General features: G+C 39.1%; 1 protein-coding gene across 1 annotated transcript; it reads right to left on the reverse strand.

Annotated features, from left to right (window-relative positions):
* Window positions 1–1,089: 1,089 nt before the first annotated feature.
* On the reverse strand, window positions 1,090–2,505 carry LOC147718829 (uncharacterized). Its single transcript, XM_086966787.1, has one exon. It carries the CDS (start codon window positions 2,503–2,505, stop codon window positions 1,090–1,092), a length of 1,416 nt encoding a protein of 471 aa, XP_086822913.1.
* Window positions 2,506–21,301: the final 18,796 nt, after the last annotated feature.

A 21,301-nucleotide genomic window follows, 5' to 3' on the forward strand; every position in this document is an offset into this window, starting at 1 on the left:
TTAATAGGCCAGCAATTTAAAGGAATTATTTTGCGTGTTGTTTTTTTGAAAAAATTGAATGTGTTACAATGTGTTACAATATGGTTTAGTCAGTGAGAAAAAATCCAGTTAGGATGTGATGTTACATAACCTTAAAAATTAATTTACAGGTTGGGAACGTCACATTTTGCTATAAGGAAATTCTTGGAAAAAAGAAGAATGCAAAAGGTTTTGGGTAACGAAGACGGATTTGTTGGAATGTGATAAAATATCATTTAGTTAGCGAGAAAAAATCCAGTTAGGATGTGATGTTACATAACCTTAAAAATTAAATTACAGGTTGGGAACGTCACATTTTGCTGTAAGGGATTTTTGGAAAAAAGAAGAATGCAAAAGGATTTGGGTAACGAAGATGGATTTGTTTTCAAGAACGTAATTTTTCTGTTTGAAAAAGTACAGAAAAAAGAAAATTATGTTATGTATAAGGATGTTTTTTATGGCACTTACAATATTTTTTTACTTGTAAAGACGAATGCTTTACTCAGAAAATGCATTAAATTATCGATTTTTAAATTTCAAATTGAAAAAGTTTCGATTCAAAATATTCTGATAAGTTTTTCTGATTTTTGGAGGTATAACTTTTAGAGATAAGAACATTGTTCTTTTTTTCACAATTGGAAAAAATATGTCAAATATTTAATTAAACACTTTTTTCAAAAAACTAGTTTAAAAAAAAAAAAAATTTCAAGCCAGCATCACTTTGGAAAAAATAAGTGGTGAGGAAGGAAAGGATATTTTTAATGGAACGTTCAAAATGTTTTCAAAAGTAAATATATTCCATTTTAAATTTAATGGATTAAAAATTGTAATTTAAAAATAAAAGAAGGAGAAGAGTGATTTATCTTTGGATTGTAAGGGTTTTTTTTGGAAAAAATTACTAATGGATTTGTCTACATTTGTAAATGGTGGAACAGAAAAAAAGAAGACTTCTTAAGGTAAGGGAACCCGACAAAAATTAATTTTAAAAATGTTTTAAAAAAATGCCAATTGAATTAAATGTGTAAAAAATAATTTTAGGACAAAGCAGGAAAGTAAGTTTGTGAGAATTGATTAGAAATGTAATATGTTAGCAACATTTTCCAGGTAGTCTAATGCCACACTCAACGAAAATTGTTGAAGTACTGTCAATAGTCTCTCGGACATCTCCTTTGTTTGTTTTGAAGGTTGTGGATTTAGGCTACCTGTTAATGCCTGTGCAAGTCTCATTTCTTGAAAACTTTGCTCCTTCTTCAAAGTTTTCAAAAAAGAGTAGAAATTTGGATGATGTTTCCCAATTGTATGACTGAAGGAGTTGTGCCATCCCTCTATGGCATTGTTTGTTTTGGCACCTCCTTCCAAGCAGGTTGAGTAGCAGTTCCACCACTCCACATGGAAACGTGGCTTCCTTCTGCGACCCGATCTGCTTAGACGCCCAATCCATGTGTCCTCAAAGTAATTTAACAAGGGTGCCAATTTTTCTTCATTTTCAACATAATATTCTGATTCAGAAATTGCAGTGTAGTACTCGTCTACACTTTCAGGAGGTACAAAACAAAGTGCTGTTAATTTCTTTAATTCAACCTGTAGTTTGCTATCTGAGCAGTAATCTGTAACCAGGGATGTTTTTTGTAATTTACGCCAATATGCCTGGGAAAAATGAAAAAAACATCCCTGAATTTGGGTATCCACGTACATTTTGTTGATCACATTGATCATAGTCAATTCAAAATCTATAATGATTTTCCTAGGACTTTTTCCGGATGTTTTCTCTTTAATCACTGTCAAAAATTCAGTGTAGGTTGCAGATTGCTTATCTTGTAGCAAACTATACACTAAGGGAACTACATTTTTGTTAATCTGTGCATGAATGCTGTAAATTTGTGTGAAAGGATGGGGCGTACATTTAAACGTCCCATCCATCATCCAAATTTCAGTATTCTCTAATTTAAAAAGGTTGCGGGGAGTGCTAAATATTAGAATACGTTTAAGAGGGTTTTGGTTGTCATAGAGTAAGAAAGGTTCATTAGAGAAAGAAAGAGTAAGTTCATGAGGAATAATTATGTCTGCAAAAGTTTGAGGAGTAACTGTGTGAGTGTTACTTGCCTGCTTTTTACGTTGAATAATTCTACGCAAATTGGGTATAGTAGGCATATTACAAGCAACATGTCCAGGGACATGTTGTGCAACCTCTCTTAAAATTTGACCAGGAGTTTCATTGGAGGTGGATGCAATATCTTTCATTTTGTTTATTGTTTCACGTATTTCTATCTCCATTGCAGAGGCAGAGTGGTTATGTTCAGTTGTTTTGATTACGTTGTCACCAACAGTAACCGCTCTGCCACTGCAACGGGAAGAATACAATTGCACACACCTCCAATGTCTCCTTGGTTCACTTATCCTTTCATTACAATATATATATCCACAATGTTTGAGAAGTCTGTTTCCTTTCCTTGATTTATTGTAAGATGCTGTGGCCTGGCTTGACATTATCTGTTGAAAAAATTAAATGAAAAAAAAAAATTACTATGTTTTTCTATGTCTTTGTTTTATATTTTTGAACTGTATATTTATTTTCTTATTTATACAAGTTTTTGAAGTTAGAATAGTAGGTGGCACCCCTACACTATCCAGCACTTACCCTACTTATGCACTTTCCTGGAGTTAGAATAGTTAGTAGCACCCCTACACTATCCAGCACTTACCGTACTTATGCACTTTCCTGGAGTTAGAATAGTTAGTGGCACCCCTACTCTATCCAGCACTTACCCTACTCATGCATTTTCCTAGAGTAAGAATAGTATGTGGCACTTCTACACTATCCAGCACTTACCCTACTGATGCACTTTCTTGGAGTTAGAATAGTAAATGTCACCCCTACACTATCCAGAACTTACCCTACTCATGCACTTTCCTGGAGTTAGAATAGTAAGTGGCACCCCTACACTATCCAGCACTTACCCTACTGATGCACTTTCTTGGAGTTAGAATAGTAGGTGGCACCCCTACACTATCCTGCACTTATTTTACTAATGCACTTTCCTGGAGTTAGAATAGTAAGTGGCACCCCTACACTATCCAGCACTTACCTTACTGATGCACTTTCCTGGAGTTAGAATAGTAAGTGGCACCCCTACACTACCCAGCACTTACCCTACTGATGCACTTTCTTGGAGTTAGAATAGTAAGTGGCACCCCTATACTATCCTGCACTTATTTTACTGATGTACTTTCCTGGAGTTAGGATAGTAAGTGGCACTTCTACACTTTTTTAGCACTTATCCTACTGATGCACTTTCCTGGAGTTAGAATAGTAAGTGGCACCCCTACACTATCCAGCACTTACCCTATTGATGCACCTTCCTGGAGTTACAATAGTAAGTGATACCTCTAAAAAATTCATTACTTACTCTATTGAGGCTCTTTATTTGCTTTTTACAAACTTTTCAAATCAACTTTTGCAATTTATTTTGCGGATTAGATGTGTTTATATTTATAAATTACCTTTGGTTTTTGGAGTTTGCTTCTTTGTCTTCTTCCTGGTCTTCTAACTTGTTTTTGTATGGGCTTCTTGCTTGATTGCTCTTTCGTGTTTTGCTTTTCTTGTTTGGCTCTAAAAAAACAATAGGAGAATGTTTTATATGTTTTCTAAATGTTTCATGTGCATTTCATGTTTGAAGTTTTTGATGGTGTGCATAATTACAACATTATTGTGCTTTTATTTAATTTTAAACACTGTATTATCACTGTTTAATTTTTTTCAAACTGCCTCATCTTTCTGCAATTAGAATACTTAGTGGCACCCCTACACTAGCCAGTATTAAATCTACTGATGCTCTTTCCTGGAGTTAGGATAGTAAGTGGCACCCCTACACTATCCAGCACTTACCCTACTGATGCACTTTCTTGGAGTTAGAATAGTAAGTGGCATCCCTACACTATCCAACACTTACCCTACTCATGCACTTTCCTGGAGTAAGAATAGTAAGTGGCACCCCTACACTATCCTGCATTTACACTACTGATGCACTTTCTTGGAGTTAGAATAGTAAATGGTACTCCTACACTATCCAGCACTTACCATACTAATGCACTTTTCTTGAGTTTGGATAGTAAGTGGCACCCTTACACTATACTGCACTTACCCTACTGATGCACTTCCTGGAGTTATAATAGTAAGTGGCACTTCTACACTATCCAGCACTTACCCTACTGATACACTTTCCTGGAGTTATAATAGTAAGTGGCACCTTTACTCTATCCAGCACTTACCTTACTGATAGTCCTAGTTTTTTGATATGTTTTTCTTTGACTTTCTTTGTCAACTGGTATTCTCAGTTTTTGTTCTTGTTTGCAGTGCTTCACAAGATAACTTTGAGTATCTAAAATGTATTCAAAACATTTTATGAAAATCTGTTTTCTATTGATTGTGATCTAGTGATAACTGACACGTTTTAAATAATAAATAGTTGTTATTTTCAAAACATCACATACTTTCTTACTACTTCATTTTTATTGTGTAGGATTTCTAATTAATTTTACAAATTAAACTGTTGTTTTCTCTAGAATTGCATTGTATAGAAATTGCTTTAGTTATTCTTTATTCTAAACCGTCCCACATTTTTTAACAGCTGCAGTATGTAGTTGTTGGATTTTGATTTGAAAATTCTACATCATGTTACTTTAAAATCTGTTTCTTATGGCATTATTTTATGTTTTATTTATATTTTAATTAAATATAAAAAAATGTACCTTCTTAAAATCTCGACGATTGTATTTCGAAGATGAATGGGTTTTTTTTTTAAACCAAGTTCGTTTTTCTGTGAGAAAAGAATAATTTTAAGGTATGGATTATTACATCGGAAGGTAAGGTAAGGTCTTTACTTATGTGTTTTGGTAAATAGGAAAAAAAGTACCTTATTTTAAATCGTGCTGAGTAATGTCGCTGTTTAGAAAATAAGCTTTTTTTTAAAAGCTGGTTTATTCGTCTCACTTGGTTGGAGAACTGTTTCTAAATGAAATAAATATTTTTTGTTGTTTTAAAAAAAATATTGTATATTTCTGAATAGAATACTTTCTTTTAAAAAAATTACAACGTTTTAATATTAGTAACGTTTATATATTTTCAGGTATTTCCTTAGTTAAAGGTTAATATTCTATTATCTATTCTATTTAAAAAATATATATTTCTAACATATTGCTGCTCAAATGCTATAATTAAACATTTCTTAACTTCATTTTCTTAACTTACTTCAATGTGATTGATAAAATGCATCAAAGTTGGCTTTGGTTGATATTAAGTTGAAGAGGTCAGAGGGTCAGGTTTTCACGTCTGGTCACTCTGCTAGTTGATAATCAACTGACTTAAAAATGGTGTCTTGCATGTATTTATAACTTTTCGTCACTAGCATCATTATTTCTTTAATTTACACCGTTACCTTTATAATTTTATTTTCATTCATATAATGTGAAAACGTATAATTTAAAATGTTGTGTTTTGAAATAATGTTTTGACAGTTTCGTTCCGTTTTGGCATCCATTTTGAAAGTATTGTTGATCTTTTATGTCATGGAAATGGTAGATGGACTTCATTTTAAACTACAGTGGTTAAAATGGCGGTTCTCTGTATGTATAATATTTCTGTTTCTTAACAAAGTTTGTTTTTCTTTTATTTAATAATCGTTTTCACGTTGTTTTTAAAAGTAAATCGTTCTCTCGGTGAAATATGTGAATTTTCAAAAATACGAGTATTAATTTAGTTACTCGAGTATTTATTTTGTTACTCGAGTATTAATTTGAAAATCTCTGTGATTTTGGAGCATTTCCGTGCAGTTTATCACTACATTTTAATACACTTCCCCACCCAAAACCCCTAATTTCCCTGCATCCCGTGCCAGGATTTATTTTACTTTTAAAAAAAAAATATTTATTTATTTATTTTTTTAATTAAATAAATAATCCGTTCATAAGGTAAGTATTTTTTAGAAATTCAGAGCTTTTCCGTGTAGTTTATCACCACATTTGAATACACTTCCCCACCCAAAACCTAACTAATTTCCCTGCATCCCGTGCCAGATTTTATATTACACAAAAATATATATATTATTTAAATGCGTTGTAAAGGTATGCGTGTTAATGGATTTCGTTGTTTTGGTACTTTTTCATTAGTAACTCTATATTGCGTTGTAATAGTATTCGTTGTAAAAAATATTGCGTTGTAATATATTTTGCGTTGTAAAAAATGCGTTGTAAAAGCATGCGTTGTAATAACATGCGTTGTAACGTCATACATCCCGCTTGACATTCTTAGACGTTGAGGTCTTTCCACAAAACTTTAAATTGACTACTACATTGTATCGCAAAAAGACAGACAAAAACACCATTCTCCACTATCGGAGCTTTCATCCCCAAAGCCTGGAGGCAAACCTACCGTACAGTCAACTACTGAGGATAAGACGTAACTTCTCAAGAAAAGAAGATTATGTGGCACATGCAGAAATATTATGTGAGCAGCTAGGAGCCAGAGGCTACCCTAAAAAGATGTTAAAACACGCCACAAAACATGCATGGTTCACACCTAGGGAAGAATTGCTAACTAAAAGAGACAAGAAACCTCTTGAACAACTTGTTTGTGTTTCAACTTATGGCCCTCACACAAACAAATTGAAATCAATTGTCCTAAAAAAATTGCCACCTGAAATCAAACCTAGAAGCACCGTTTGCAGAAACATTGTTTGCACTTAAGAAAAATAAAAAAAAAGGGCAACAGATAATTAGGGCTGATTTAGGAACTACTAAAGCCAAAACTGACTTGCGCACAATATGGAACTTAAGCCCAGTGCAAGGCCACCACAAGTGTGGGACCTGTGTATCCTGCGCAAATACAATTGCGATTCTCCTATTAACATGACCAGAGAATCTCTATTTCATTAAAGACACGGAGGCTAACATTATGCATGCAACTTTTAATGCAGTCCAAGCATATGTCACAAAGCAAACGTTCCAACTTAGAATACATAGTAAGTAACAATAGTATGAATCACTAGGCAATCAGCCTCTTTTAAAATGTGGCGACAGAGAGAAGAAGTCCAACAAAATTCCAATATAACGTCAAACTTGAAGAAGGATGAAGGAAGAATACACCAAATACACCATCCTTGTAAAAATGGTCCACAACCGGAAATCCAGAAGAAACAGAATCAAGGAAGATTATCTGAAAAAGGAACAAAGGAAGTTAATAAATTCCAATTTGATTAATAATAAGACATAAGAAAATATTCCTGCAAGGAAAAAATAGTAACAAAGCTGATCAAATAAACATATTAAGATCAACAAAGAACATAATAAGATATATAATCAACCACCCAGGTGAAATCCAGATTCGCTGGTCATGTTAATAGGAGAATCGCAATTTCATTACAAGACCGGAGGCTACCATTATGCATGTTGGTAGTCATGTAAAACAACATCAGACATGTGAGATACAGGTTTGCAATAATGATGAGCAAAGGATCTAGAATTAGACCAATAAGCAGCTTTAAGAATATCATCTAACTTACCACCTGACCAGAATGACTTACTGGCCATTGCACCCCTAATGGAATGAGGTTTAAAAACATCCAAATTGACTCTAGTAAGTTTCATGACTGATTTGACCCATCTAGCAATAGAGGAAGAAGAAATTCCTTTATGGAGTTTAACAAAAGAAATGAGTAATTGAGATACATTTGAAGGGCGAAGAGAATTCATTCTCGCATCATATTCTTTCATACATTGAACAACACAGAGTTTAGTGCAATTATCAAATCGTGGATAGAAAATAGAATCTGACATCGTTTTAGTTCTTTTATGTATTTCAAATTTGACCCCAAACATATCGTAAGATCTGTAAGAAATATCTAAAGCTTTAACATCAGAGACTCTTCTGCATGAAATTAAGCAAAGAAGAGTAGCTAATTTTAAAGAGAGGTTCTTCCTGTTGAGAAGAGAATTAGATGGCCAAGAACAGAAAAGGTTGAGAATTAAATTAACATCCCATAGAAATTGATATCTTGGTTGAGGAGGTCTTAAGTATTCTGCAAATAATAGGATTTTTACCTACCGTTTTATTGTTAATTAAAGAATGTCCTGCAGAAATAGCAGATCTAAAACAATTGAGAGATCTGTAACTTAAACCTCTATCGAATTGTTCTCCAAGAAAATTAATTATGTCAACGATAGGTGCCTCCACGGGATCCAAGTCCCTTTCCAAGCACCAACGTGACCAGACTTTCCAAATGTTGTTGTATCGATAATGTGTCCCAGGGGCCCAAGATTCTCCGAGGAGAGTTGAAGCTGTTGACGAAAGCCTTGCGAGATCGTTAGATCCCCTGACACCCTCCAAGCAAGAAGGTTCAAATTCTTTGTTTGAACAAGAGGGTGAATATGACCGTCTGCGTCTGTGAGAAGATCTGTCAGAGGAGGAATTAGGAAGGGAAAATCGTAGGTTAGTTCGAGAGTTGTTGGGAACCAAGCTTGGGATTGCCAGAACGGAGTTATTAGGACAATTGAGGAATGTTCTTGTCTCAATTTCTGAAGTAGTCTCTGGATCATTGCGAATGGAGGGAAGGCATAAGCGTTGATCCCTACCCAAGACTGGAGAAAGGCATTTACTGCTAGAGCACCAGGATCGGGCATCCAGCTGAAATAGGATACTAATTGGGTAGTTAATCTGCTCGCAAATAGGTCTATTTGGAATGGACCCCAGAAATGATTGAGGGAATTGAAGACAGAGGTGTTTAGCTTCCAGTCGCTGTAATCTAGGATGAATCTTGAATTCCAATCTGCACAAAGATTGGATTTCCCGGGTAGGTATTCTGCTCTGAGAGAAATCTTGTGTTCTACGCAGAAAAACCATAGCTTTTTTGCTAGATTGGAAAGATCCTCTGACTTGGTCCCTCCTAGACGGTTTATGTACGCAACAGCAGACATGTTGTCAGTCCGTACTCCTATACCTGTGTGAGCTCCTGACCTTGGCCTCTGGTGTACTAAAGCATTTCTCAGCGCGGGGACACACTGTCATTAGTGTAACCAGGCGCTTTATAAGTGTTTTTATTATTATTATTATTATTGTCCATTTTTAAAATGACTGATCTGCCCTGAAGAAAATGTTTGAAGCTCATTAGAGCATAAAGCCCTGCGGTTGGTTCTAGATAATTGATGTGGTGCAGGGATTCTTGTTGGGACCAAATTCCTCCTGTGTTCTGATTCTCTAGACAAGCACCCCAGCCATGAAGGCTGGCATCCGATTCCAGAATAAAATCTGGTGTTGAACCGAAGATCGCTCTCCCATTCCATGCATCTAGATTGTCTAACCACCAAGTTAGTTCTAAGATGGCATCTGGGTTTAATGAAATCCGGTCTCCATACCAAAGACCTGACCTGAGAGCCCTTGCTTTTATTCTCTGAAGGGCTCGATAATTCAGTGGACCCGGAAAAATGGCCTGAATGGAAGAAGAAAGAAGGCCCAAAAGTCTTGCTAATTCTCTTAGGGAAAGGTTTTCTTGTTTCAATACATGTCTTATCTCCTTTCTTATCTTGGAAATCTTCTTGGGAGGAAGGAGGAGAAGACATTTTGTTGTGTCTACTGTGATGCCCAGGAATTCCATCTTTTTTGAGGGGACTAGAATGGATTTTTCTCTGTTTATGATAAAACCCAGACTTTCTAGGAGATTTATAACGGTCTTGAGATCTAAGATTATCTGAGCATAGTCTTGAGAAAGAATCAGGATATCGTCCAAATAAATAATGAGACGAATACCCTTTTCTCTTAGGCATGAGACAATTGCTCTTAACACTTTGGTGAAACACCAAGGGGCAGAGGAGAGGCCGAAGGGAAGAACCTGAAATTGAAAAAGATGGTTTTTCCAAAGGAACTGAAGGAAGGGTTGATGTTTTTTGGCCATAGGAATTGTAAAGTAGGCGTCCTTCAAGTCTAATTTGACTAGCCAGTCGCCTTCTAATAAGAGGTCTCTGAGAAGATGGACGCCCTCCATCTTGAAATGTCGATAGACAGGGAATTTGTTGAGATCTCTGAGATTTATCACCGGTCTCCAACCCTTGCCTTTCTTTTCCACAAGGAACAGAGTACTTACGAATACCATAAATTTCATGGGAACTTCTACAATTGCTCCTTTTTCTAGCATTGAGGAAATTTCTTCCTCTATAATTTTCTCTTGATCTAGTGTAAGGGGAATCGGTCTTGGAAGGGAACTCTGGAATGGAGTCTGAATGAAATCTATCGTAAAACCGAGTACAGTGTTTAGAACCCATGGGTCTTGAGTGACCTTTTTCCAGTTGTGATAGAAGAATTTTAGTCTCCCTCCCACTTTTGTATTCAAAGAAAGGGGAGGGGGAGGAGTAGGAATACTCACTTTGAGGTGTGGAGTCGTTAGAAGCTCCTCTCGCTCTGAATCCTCTCGAGCGGAAACCTCTCCCTCTGGGTGGAAAAAATTGTTGTTGATTGGTTTGTTGGTATCCTTGTTGGTATCCTTGTTGGTATCCTCTACCGTAACTTCTGTATCTAGTATTGGGCCGTCTATTGAAGCGGCCGGAAGACTGCCCTCTCCTTCCGGCCCTTCCAAAAAGGTTATTGTTATAATAGAAAACTTTTTTCATGTTTTGGTGCGCTCTATCCAAAGCGGTAAAAGTAGAGACATACTTTCCCAAATTTTTTATAAGGTCCTCTCCAAAAAGTAAGCCTTTTGGATTAATGGATGTTTCTTTATCGGCTAGATCAATAAGTTTAGGACTTATTTTGGATAGTACGATTTTTCTTCTTTCTGAATTAAGGCCTGCATTGGCGTTTCCTAAAAGGACGAGAGCCCTCTGACTCCAGCCTCTGATAGAATGGGTATCAAAGGTGGAACCGTTAATATAGCTCCCTTCTGCTGCGTCTATTATCTTGGTTAAAGGACCTAAGATATCAAGGACTTTATCTTGGCACACTTTAAGGGATCTTTCCAAACCTTTACGAGGATCCCTTCTGAGTTTAAAGAGGTAAGTGATAAGTTCTGGGTCAAGGTTTGGAGTTTGGCAAACCTTCCCTTCGATAGTAGGCCTGTTACATTCTGATTTTAATAAGTTACGAGTATCACTTTCTAATGGATTTCTAATCCTTTTGTTTATAAACTTGCATACATGCTCATGTGGAGTCCACTCAGAGCTTCTAGGATGTCTTATATTGAAAGGTGAGAACATTCCCTCTCCAAGAGGATCCAAAATAATATCTTTTGATGAACCAGGAGTACTATTATCATTTAAGAGAAGAGAATCAAAGTCCTGATCGTCTTCGTCCAGATCTAGGATATATTCATCTGGAAATTCTGAGCCATCATCATTATCAATATTTAAATCATTAGACAGGTCATTGTCTTGAGCACTTTGGTAAATTGTGCCGTGATGGACACCTCTTAGGTTCGTGTCGCCAAGGACACCTTTCGTATTTGTGCCGTGAGGGACACCTGAGGCAAGTGAGGTGCGAGGACCTCCTGAAATTGATGAGGTGCTAAGACCTCCCGTGCTCTCTGGGGTATAATCAAGATTCTTGGTTTTCTTATGCCTCTTACCCCTTGTTTCGCTGATCTCATTTTCTTCTGATATGTCAAGATCTGAATGATCCTCCTCATGATGAGAGGGCCTTTTAGAGGACATAACTTGAGAAAGAGTAGAGAACATACATGATCTCATTTCGTGATGGATAATTTTTTTGATGGCTTCGTTATTGAAATTAGATTCCATTGGGATAGGAAGATCTGAATCTGAATCTGAGTCAGACATAGTGAATTAAATAAATAAGTGTCTGCTCTCTTTTAAATAAATTAATATATGTCAATCACCTTTTTTTTGGATGCCTTTTAATATATAAATTATATATAAATAATAAATAATTAGGGCAGATTTAGGAACTACTAAAGCCAAAACTGACTTGCGCACAATATGGAACTTAAGCCCAGTGCAAGGCCACCCAAGTGTGGGACCTGTGTATCCTGCGCAAATACAATTGAGGGAACAGTCTTTGAACACAACACCATTAAAAGGACTCACAATGAATTTACAAATTGCAAAAGTAAAAACCTAGTGTATGTAATAATCTGCCCGTGCACCAAAATTTACATCGGGAAAACCAACCAACAGATAACCCAGAGGTTGGCACAACATCGCTCCAGAATAAAACAGAAAGTAATGACTGCCCCAATGGTCCAACACTTTGTGGATAATAACCATACAGAAAAAGACTTTAGGTGGTCTGTCCTTTCAGGCATTAAAATTCCCACTACGTGGAGGAAATGTGGAAACCATATTATTGAAGAGAGAAGCATACTTAATACTTAAATATAACTGCGTGAGTGAAGGTTTGAATGAATTGTATGAAATTTAAGCTACAATCAGTTAAAGTCCTCTGACTGAGACCGCATCTTTAACCAATGGGATCAGAACACAAACTAATAAGCTTTTGGACTACATCACCCACAATTCCCATAATCACATGACAAATGCAGTTCAACAAAAGTCACGTGATCGGTACACCCAGCACTTACCAAACACGGGAGTGGGTGAGACGGGTCGAACGAGTGAGGAAATTCGGGATAATATAACCTAAAGGTAAGACTTCATCCGAGAAAGCTTTTAATTACTAACACATTGAAAGAATGAGAACTAAATGCAGCCTTCTCACACTGCAGCACACGTAGCCAGGCAGAAAACTGATCGAGTGAGGCAACGCCATTATTTTGAAAAATCGGCAGAACGCCCCGTAAAGAAGTCTAAAGTAAGTGCCCTCCAGCAAAATGAATTTCATATACAAAACAGAAACTAATCGTTTCAGTTTTAGTAAAATACTTACTTTCACCAACTAACAGACCCCGCCACCACCTCAATAACTGTGCCACTGACTGAAAGAAACATAATTGCCAATATCCAAGATCAAGAGAAAATTATACAAGTAAGTCCTTAAGCCACACTTCTGTTAAGCGCTTGAGAAATGAATGTCCCCCCCATATAGTTAGAGACAACGTGTGGTCTTTCAGTTTTGCAGAGCATAATATGCGCCCATCCGGAATTCGAAGCAAAAAGCAAACCCATATGCACAAGTGGTAATAAGGTAACTTTTCGTACCATCGATCAATACAGTTCAAGTTCAGTAAAGTGAAGGTCCCACAACTGAATTGTTTTCCCAATATCCACTTACAGGTACCCAGTAAAAGCCCTGAAGAAAAGCCAGATAAATAAGAAAACGGGTTTGGAATCGCGTCAGCTGTTTTACGAACTCTTTATCCACAAAGGCTCATAAACATAACGGTGCACACTCTATTGGTGTACACACTTAATAAAGTTATGACCATAAAAAAGATGCCCTTGTGATACCAGTCGTTGAGTATAGGTAAATGAACTGGTGTAGGACTGTTATGAATCAATTACTAGGGTACTAGTACAATTTCTATTTTTGACTTATAGATACTGTCTTGTATTTTGCTAAATGTGCAATTGTGTTGTGTAAAAAGAGTGTATATAATTGTATGTAAAGAATCAATTTTTATATGTATGGCAATGTATAAACCTTGGACAAATGTTTAAATGTGTATAAAGTGATATAACCTAGCACAATAAAATAATTTATCAATACCCAAGAATTACATTTTAGGGTATAGAATCTGCTTTGAATAAAGAGCAGCAGAACTCAACCGTGACCGGGTGTTTTTGATTATAAATACTGTTTTTTTTCTGGGCAGCGGGGTTAACATAGCAGTTGATTAACAGAAGGCGAATTGATTTGTTTTTACTTTTTAGACCGCTAATGAGTACTGCTTGCAGGTCAGGACTGTTGATTGTAATTACGGTAGTCTCTATTCTACGAGCATGATTTATTAAAATTGAGAGACCACCAGATGCTCTCCAGAAGATGTTGTGTTTTATGGCTGCGCAATGTAATTCATAGAAACCTGGGAGAATTAGGGGTTCCGTAGCTCAAGTCTCTTGTAGGCACAAGATGTCATTTTCTCTAGGATAATTTGTTACTAAGGTGAAACCAAGGAGTCTTTTTAGCCCAGCTACATTCCAGGATACAATGGACAACTGTTTGTTAGTTTCCAAGATTCTGGTGCTGGTCTGCTGTTAGATGGCCTTTGAGAAGTTAGTGGTGCCGTCAGAGTGGCTGATCTTCAGGACGAGTCTGAGGTCCATGACCGGAGATGTACATTTACCCACTAGTGTAAACAGACCTGTGATCAAAGGTGCTCGTTATCTCAAAAGCATTATAAGATATTGGCTTTGCAGCTGGACTGTTCCCTGGTTGATTGTTCGCTGCCCCCCTTAAAACAGATTGGACTTCGTTCTTTGACCGGGGTGCTGCTAGCAAGTGTGGATATTTCTCTGGTACAGGAAATGCAGTGCTAATGACCCATTCTGCCATTATGGATTGTTCTTCTGGTGTGAGCCCCAGCTGGGTGTGACGACTCAGCCCAATTGACGTTGATTCACTGTGGGAATCACTGGGAGGGCTCAAGAACTTGACCCAGGCAAGGTCATTCGATAGTGTTTCTGCCAGATTGGGGATATGCTTAAATAAGCGAAGTATATTGCCCCTGTTTAAAATGTCATGTTGACCCTTGATGTGATATCTGGGTGTGAGAATTACCTCATGGGTTGTTTTGCTGATTTGGTTCGCTTTGGGCTGCGCTCTTGGTCCCGTCTGAACAGAGTTGCAGGCTTGGACCGGCATCTCCTTGACGGGTCCCTATACTGAAAGTGGGGCTTTGGAATGCCAAAATTGTTGTGTCATGGATCCTCTGTGGGTCCAGGGGGTGAAGCCCCTGAGAGATATGTGACCTGATAATAGGACTTTGTTCCTTGTGCGAGCATGGTTGGCTAATATGCTCTAACTTTGTGATGTTTAATAAAGGAGCTGGGTGAGTTTTAGTTGCCAGACCTGGTAGGCTGAGCAAGTCACCCATTCGGGTAGTTGGAAGTGATGATCTGTCATGTGCTTGTTTAGTGACGGTTGCCATTAATGCTATGGTTGTTAAAGTGCTTAAGGCTTTCTTTTTAGCAAAGATAAGATATAGCCATATTTTGTCGTTGTTTGCTTGTGGTATTTCATTGTAAGTTGTCAAAAAGAGAGTGACTTTTTTGGAGGCTTTAGATTTTTTCTCTTGTTTCTTTAATTTTTTTTGGGCCCTCCTCAAGAGACGCTCCTCAATTTCCAGATTAGTTCCTTTGCCATAGGGTGAATTGATTCACTTGTTGGAGTTGGTCCTGAGTCATTAATAAAACTCCCATTTTGAAGGCTTTGAACAGGTGGAGAGGGATGGGTTTTCCTGGGCAATCTAAAAAGCTTTGAAGTAAGCTCCAGTGTTCTTTGCATCTTTGTTTCCAAATTTTGTAAGAATATCGGTGATAGACACCCAAGGTTTAATTTACGCTCTAACACTTCAGTCATAGTTGGTCTGTGTCCTGAGGGATCAGATGGACTTGACTGGATGAGGGGCTTCAGAGAGGTTTGCTGTTGACAGAGTATTTGGGCTGTGACAACCTTCTCATGGTTTCCTAGGGTCAGAACTGTGGTGTCCACAAATACAGCTCTTGTATTTATTTCCTGGGGAGCAGCACGGCCTAGGGCAAAATATGGACCGGCGTGTCCCAATGTGGATACATTGCTCTTGGATTGCAAAGGTTTTGCTGTTGGGAGGTCTCCCTGAAAGGTGCTTTGTTACGTTACTGGGTTTGGCTCTTACCAGTGGGTCAGACAGGGTATGGGGATTTACAGCGTTTGGGCAACGTTTGTAGAAAAATGTGGTTATGAGGCCTGCTGTTGGAGTCTTTAGAAAGGACTGTACGTCAAGGACTCCTTTCCGTGAGCTCCTTAATATTCTGGGTGATGCTTCCTTCACAGGCATTATCTTTGCAGTAGTGTTTGCTTGACGATGCAAGGACTTTATTTTTGTCATCCTGCAGTTGGAAGGCCCAATTGTAAGTGGCTGTAAGGGGCTTGTCCTTCCTCCTTGGGGTTTGTGCTGAACGGTTTTGTATGCCCAGGTCCGGGTCCGGATGGGGTGACAGGATGATCTTTGGGGCAGTTGACTTTCCCGGTTCTTGCCCCAACTGCCCCCCACCTCCACCCAGAAACTCAGGTGCAGACTGTTTGTGCAAAATTCCTGTGCCGGTGTCCCACTAATCTGCGGGTCAGCGATGGAATATGGGCCTGGACGGAACTGTCTCTCTTCTACCTGGGCAACTCTCTCCGGTAAAGCCAAAAAATGAAGTCAGGGAGGCCCAAGCTCAAATGTCCGGACACAGACTCTGAGATTAACTTGCAGAGGCTTGGGGCAAACAATTCACTTCCTCACCCCATTTTCCTGGCGTGAACTGCTTGTTACCTTGAAGGCGCCTCTAACGCCTATCACGCCTCTCTGCTGCATCTGGTTGTGTCCTCCTCAAGGCGCTGAATGCCAATCGCCCAATCGCCCAATACCGGAATCGAGGTACAGCTCCCTTTCTGCAGCAGGGTAGTGCCGGTGTCCGTGTCCATGGAGCCCTCAGTGGCACACAAACAAACACCACTGCCAGGTGGCCACAGAGGGTCCAGGGAAGCTGGGGGAACCGGGACCCAAGGATGCAGTTCGCACCAAGCTCAGCATCACCTCCTGCATCTATGAAGCAGCAGCCTGGTCACGGCAGCAGAGAAACAACGGAGTGGACCATTCAGAATCTCACTCTCACCCTCACTCGCACCGTAAAATCACTCTTAATTGATATGAGGAGAGACAGAGCAAGTGCAAGGATCAAATTGTCATCACAGTGATCATCATATACATTAATATTTAGACCTCGGCTCTATGGTTTAGATCTCCTGCTCTTCAGAGAGGACCATAAGAAAGATGTTAGAAAATGACATATAAAAGGGTCAGCCTACAATTGTCAAAAATAAAGTGCTGGATTGCATTGCCTGAATTTGTATTTTCCATTGAGCGGCAGCATGTACCTTTTTCTTTGGACCACATAAAATTAACAAGGGAAAATAATGTGCAATTTTGATTGTGAGGATTTTCCATCACACAGACATGCCGAAAGGGCTTTCATGGAATAGGTACCTGTAGGTTGGCCCATCATAACCGGAATGTAGTTTAAATGGAACCTTACTAATATGAATCAATGTTGAGGATTCATCATGAAAGTTAAATAGGAGTGTACACCGAAGGTAATTGTAGGGGTCATCAAATATTGTTTCATCATAACTTTTTTGCAGTTTGATTCCAATCTCTCTTTTGACATCTGTGGTAGAAATAACCTCTTTATTCTCAGTTTAAAAATTGGCAGGCAATTAGAAGGGTTCTCATACAGTGCCTGCAAACTCATGGAGCCCAGAGTACTTTTTACATATTGCATCCAAGTAAACTTGTGCTCACAATCAAGAGTTAGACAATCCCTCAAAATACTCTGTGTCAGATTTACTGACTCCCTTCTCCACACTGTGTGCCAGAGCAGTATAGGGGCTAAACAAACAGAATCTGTAATATATGGTACTTCCAACTCAGTGTGACAGTTATAGTTGGAGCAACTTCTGGGAGGGGCTATCAGTTTCCTAAAAAAGCTATCCTCAATGCGTTGAAGGGCTACTACATCCTCCATGCCCCACACACCTGCCCCATAAGTGGCTATGGAAATTGATTTGGCCATATAGATCTTTCTTATTGCCTCAATCGGTTTGGACCCCAGCGCCTAAATAAAAATAAAATATGGCGCATGATGCTTTTTTCCATTAAGAGAACTCTGTTGGCTACTACATTAGACCATGTATTATGTACTGCTTCTATCAAACAAAACTCCTAAAAAAGAGTACGTTTCTACCACTTCCAGCTATATGTAAGAATGGAGCTTTCTTCAGGGGATGCCCTGTCACTAATACAAAGGATTTTGACTCATTCACCTGGAGGTCTAAATTATACATGGATTTCACATAGAGGAGTACAGGGACATGAGTTGAGTTCACCTGGGGAACATCTAGAGTAGAATCCTAATAAGGCAGCTTCCACACCTTTTGCATAAATGAGAACAAGTAGGGGGCAAGAACGCAACCTTGCCTGACTCACCTCTTTATACAAAGCTGCCTCGTACATTCCCCATTACTTCCATACTGAATCAGGCTGTGGCTTGTGAATAAATCTGTAACAATCGGTAGGGGAAGACAGGGATCAATTGTGATCCAGTAGGGCTTTGATTACCATTCAGAGAGAGAAGAATGGAAGGTCCGGCCACAGTCGTAGCCCCAAGTATGAAGACAACAAAAGAGATGACTGGGCTGTTCCTATGGGAACAAAGGAGGAAAAGGTCACTAGGGTATAAGGGCTAGTGCTCAATGGAGGACCATCCCTGGGTATCCAATTTGTTGGATATAATAGCCTCACACAACCTTGCGAGTGTCATGCTTCATCATCGGCAATGCTCCTCGTTGGGCAGGCGGTGCAATGCCCAATGGGCTCACCTTAAAGAGGGCCTCTTTATCGGAGATCTTTTATCCAACTGCCTACGGGTGAAGTGGGGGTGAGGGGCCAGGACAGAGTAGATAGTGTGGGTGAGGATAAAATGTGGCACAAGGTAACGGAAAACAATTTTATTCTGGTGGTCCTCTGCCACAAGTAAAATCAAAAATAGCCGGTGCTCATGGGAACTGTGGTTTCCCAGAGTGAACCTGGGCTAAAGTGCAACTGGTGTGGTCAACATGTTTCTCGCTTCTAGTACATTGACTGCGATTCTTCAGGACCTAGTAAAAAACTACAATCTACAAAACATAACCTAATGATTAGTATCAGTTCCAATACAGCACATAAGTTGTACTATCTGTATGACACTGCTCTTGCCTAAAGGTTATAGTCCGGACCCGGTGAGAAGGGTAGGCATAACTGGCCCTGACACAAGCAGTAGAAACCCTAACCTCTATGGCTTCTCCCTTGATGTCAGACCCACCGGGTACTGTTGACACCCCATAACTCTAACCTTTAGGCAAGAGCAGTGTAATACAAGTAGTACAAATTACCTGCATTGCACCGCCTGCCCAACGAGGAGCATTGCCGATGATGAAGCATGATACTCGCAAGGGTGTGTGAGGCCATTATATCCAACAAATTGGATACCCAGGGATGGTCCTCCATTGAGCACTAGCCCTAATACCCTAATGACCTGTTCCTCCTTTCTTCCCATAGGAACAGCCCAGTCATCTCTTTTGTTGTCTTGTGAATAAATCTGTTATAAGAATGTTATTAATGTTTATTTCAATCCCTTCCATGACTGTCCACAGCTTGGAATGGGTGACACAATCAAAGGCTGTGAAAAAATCTATAAAAGCCATATAAACTTGGCCATTTTTGACCTCCGTATATTTTGCTATTATTATACTCAGATTTAAACATTGATCTAATGTCCCTTTCCCCTTTTTAAAATTGTACCGTACAAGTATTCAAATATTCCTCTCCTTGGCCCACTGCTCTAATTTCTTCAGTAATACATACCCCATGAGTTTAGCAGTTCCATCTTGTAATGATATACGCCTATAGATTTTTGGCGACGACTTATCCCCACTTTTGTGAATGGGGATTATAATTGTTATTTTCCAAGAATCTGCCGGACCCACCTTAGCTATGGCATTAAAAACATTGGTTAATAATGGTGCCCAAAGATCAGAATTTCAAAATAGAAATATATAGGTGCCCCATCAGGGCCGGGGCCTTAGCAGAGCACAACTGCACAAGCCCATATCTAATCTCTACCAAATCAAAGGCAATGTTACCTTTTATGTCAGTCAATGTAGCTCCCTACCCTCAACAGAGATCCCAAATATTTTGCAAAAGTGGGCCACCCATGTATCTTCTTCCACATGGGGATCTACATTAGGATCTTTCAGGAATGGGGAGTCCCTGCTATTTTTTTAAATCGCTGCTTGGTCCCATGCCTCCTCCCTTAGGACCTTAAGTCTAAGCTTCAGTGCTCCTTTGTATTGATAATGTAAGTTCCTAAATCCTTCTCTCTCGGCTTTGTTCTAAGGGCAGCATGTACGTTTTTTAGTGTCTTTGTACAAGCAGTGCCGAACCAGCAGACTGTTTAAGTTCTGTAAGGGCTCTCTGGCCTGGTCAATCTTCTCAAAAGCTGTCATCACCCTGCCTATGTCTGTGTAAGGATCTAGACAGGTCATTATCTCCTTCTGCAATATTAGCTAGAATTAGTGGGGCACGTTTCTCCTTATTAATCTTACTCCATTTGAGCACAATACCATTCTTCCTCCAACATATGGCTTTACTGCTCTAGCTACCATGGGTATTTGCCTTCGGCCCCAATTCAATTGGCCAAAGATGGTTGTGCTTGCTGTCCATTCATATACTATCATGTCTCTGTCATCTGTGTTATATTGTCCTGCCACTGTTCTCCCATTATCTCACAATAATTCATCCTACTCCCCCATCTGAAGTCTTTGAATTTCTGAAAGTCATTCTTTGCTGTCTCCTTCTTATCTCTTTTCTTCCCTGCCATATTGTTCATTGCTCTCCATCCTACCCCTTTACAAAGTTCCATTTCTTGATATTTAGTCATAGTACACTTTTTTCTGACCCCCCCCATAGCTGCATCTTCTTCCCTCCTTTCCTTTTTTCACATTGTCGTGAGCTGCCACTCTGTTTTGCATTCTTTTCTGTTCTTTTTTGCCCATTACTCTCATTCTCACCACCACTGACACCATTCCTCTACTTTTCTGTGGACTGGTGATAGCTTTGTCCTTCTTCGTGGTCTCAGCCACTGACACTTTAGATGTCCCATGGGTCCATCTTTTCTTTCTGGACCCCAGCTGCAATTCTTCTGAGATGTATTTGAGCTCTCTTCCAGCTCTGTGTGTGTTGCAAAGCTCCTGTGGTGTGTCCTGCCATCAAACGTATTCTCACTAGAGGTGGGGGGTAAACTCCGCTCTGCCTGAGGAGTTCATGAAGTTTGCCCACTACGCGCTACAAAGTGCGGAGTTTGGAAAAAACTCCACCAACCGCTGCATGGCAGAGTTTACCTCTCACCCCTACTTCCTCACTAAAACTCTCCATGTTGCTTGATGAAACAGGGATATTCAAATCTCCTCCCTCCTCTGCTGTTCCTCGTGTGTTCTCTTCCCATGGACCGGCAGAATACCTGGTGTTCCTGTCCTACCAAATCGATATTCTGAAGATCCTTCTGTTGCGCTCTTTACCCAAAGTGCCTGTATCAACTCCAGCTCCTTGCT

The sequence above is a fragment of the Lissotriton vulgaris genome, chromosome 4_1 (assembly GCF_964263255.1).
Source record: "Lissotriton vulgaris chromosome 4_1, aLisVul1.2, whole genome shotgun sequence".
Taxonomy (NCBI): Eukaryota; Metazoa; Chordata; class Amphibia; order Caudata; family Salamandridae; genus Lissotriton; species Lissotriton vulgaris.

Bases quoted from the DNA above. Each gene is read 5' to 3' on its own strand.
- LOC147718829 (XM_086966787.1), bottom strand. From the start codon at position 2,505: ATGTCAAGCCAGGCCACAGCATCTTACAATAAATCAAGGAAAGGAAAC.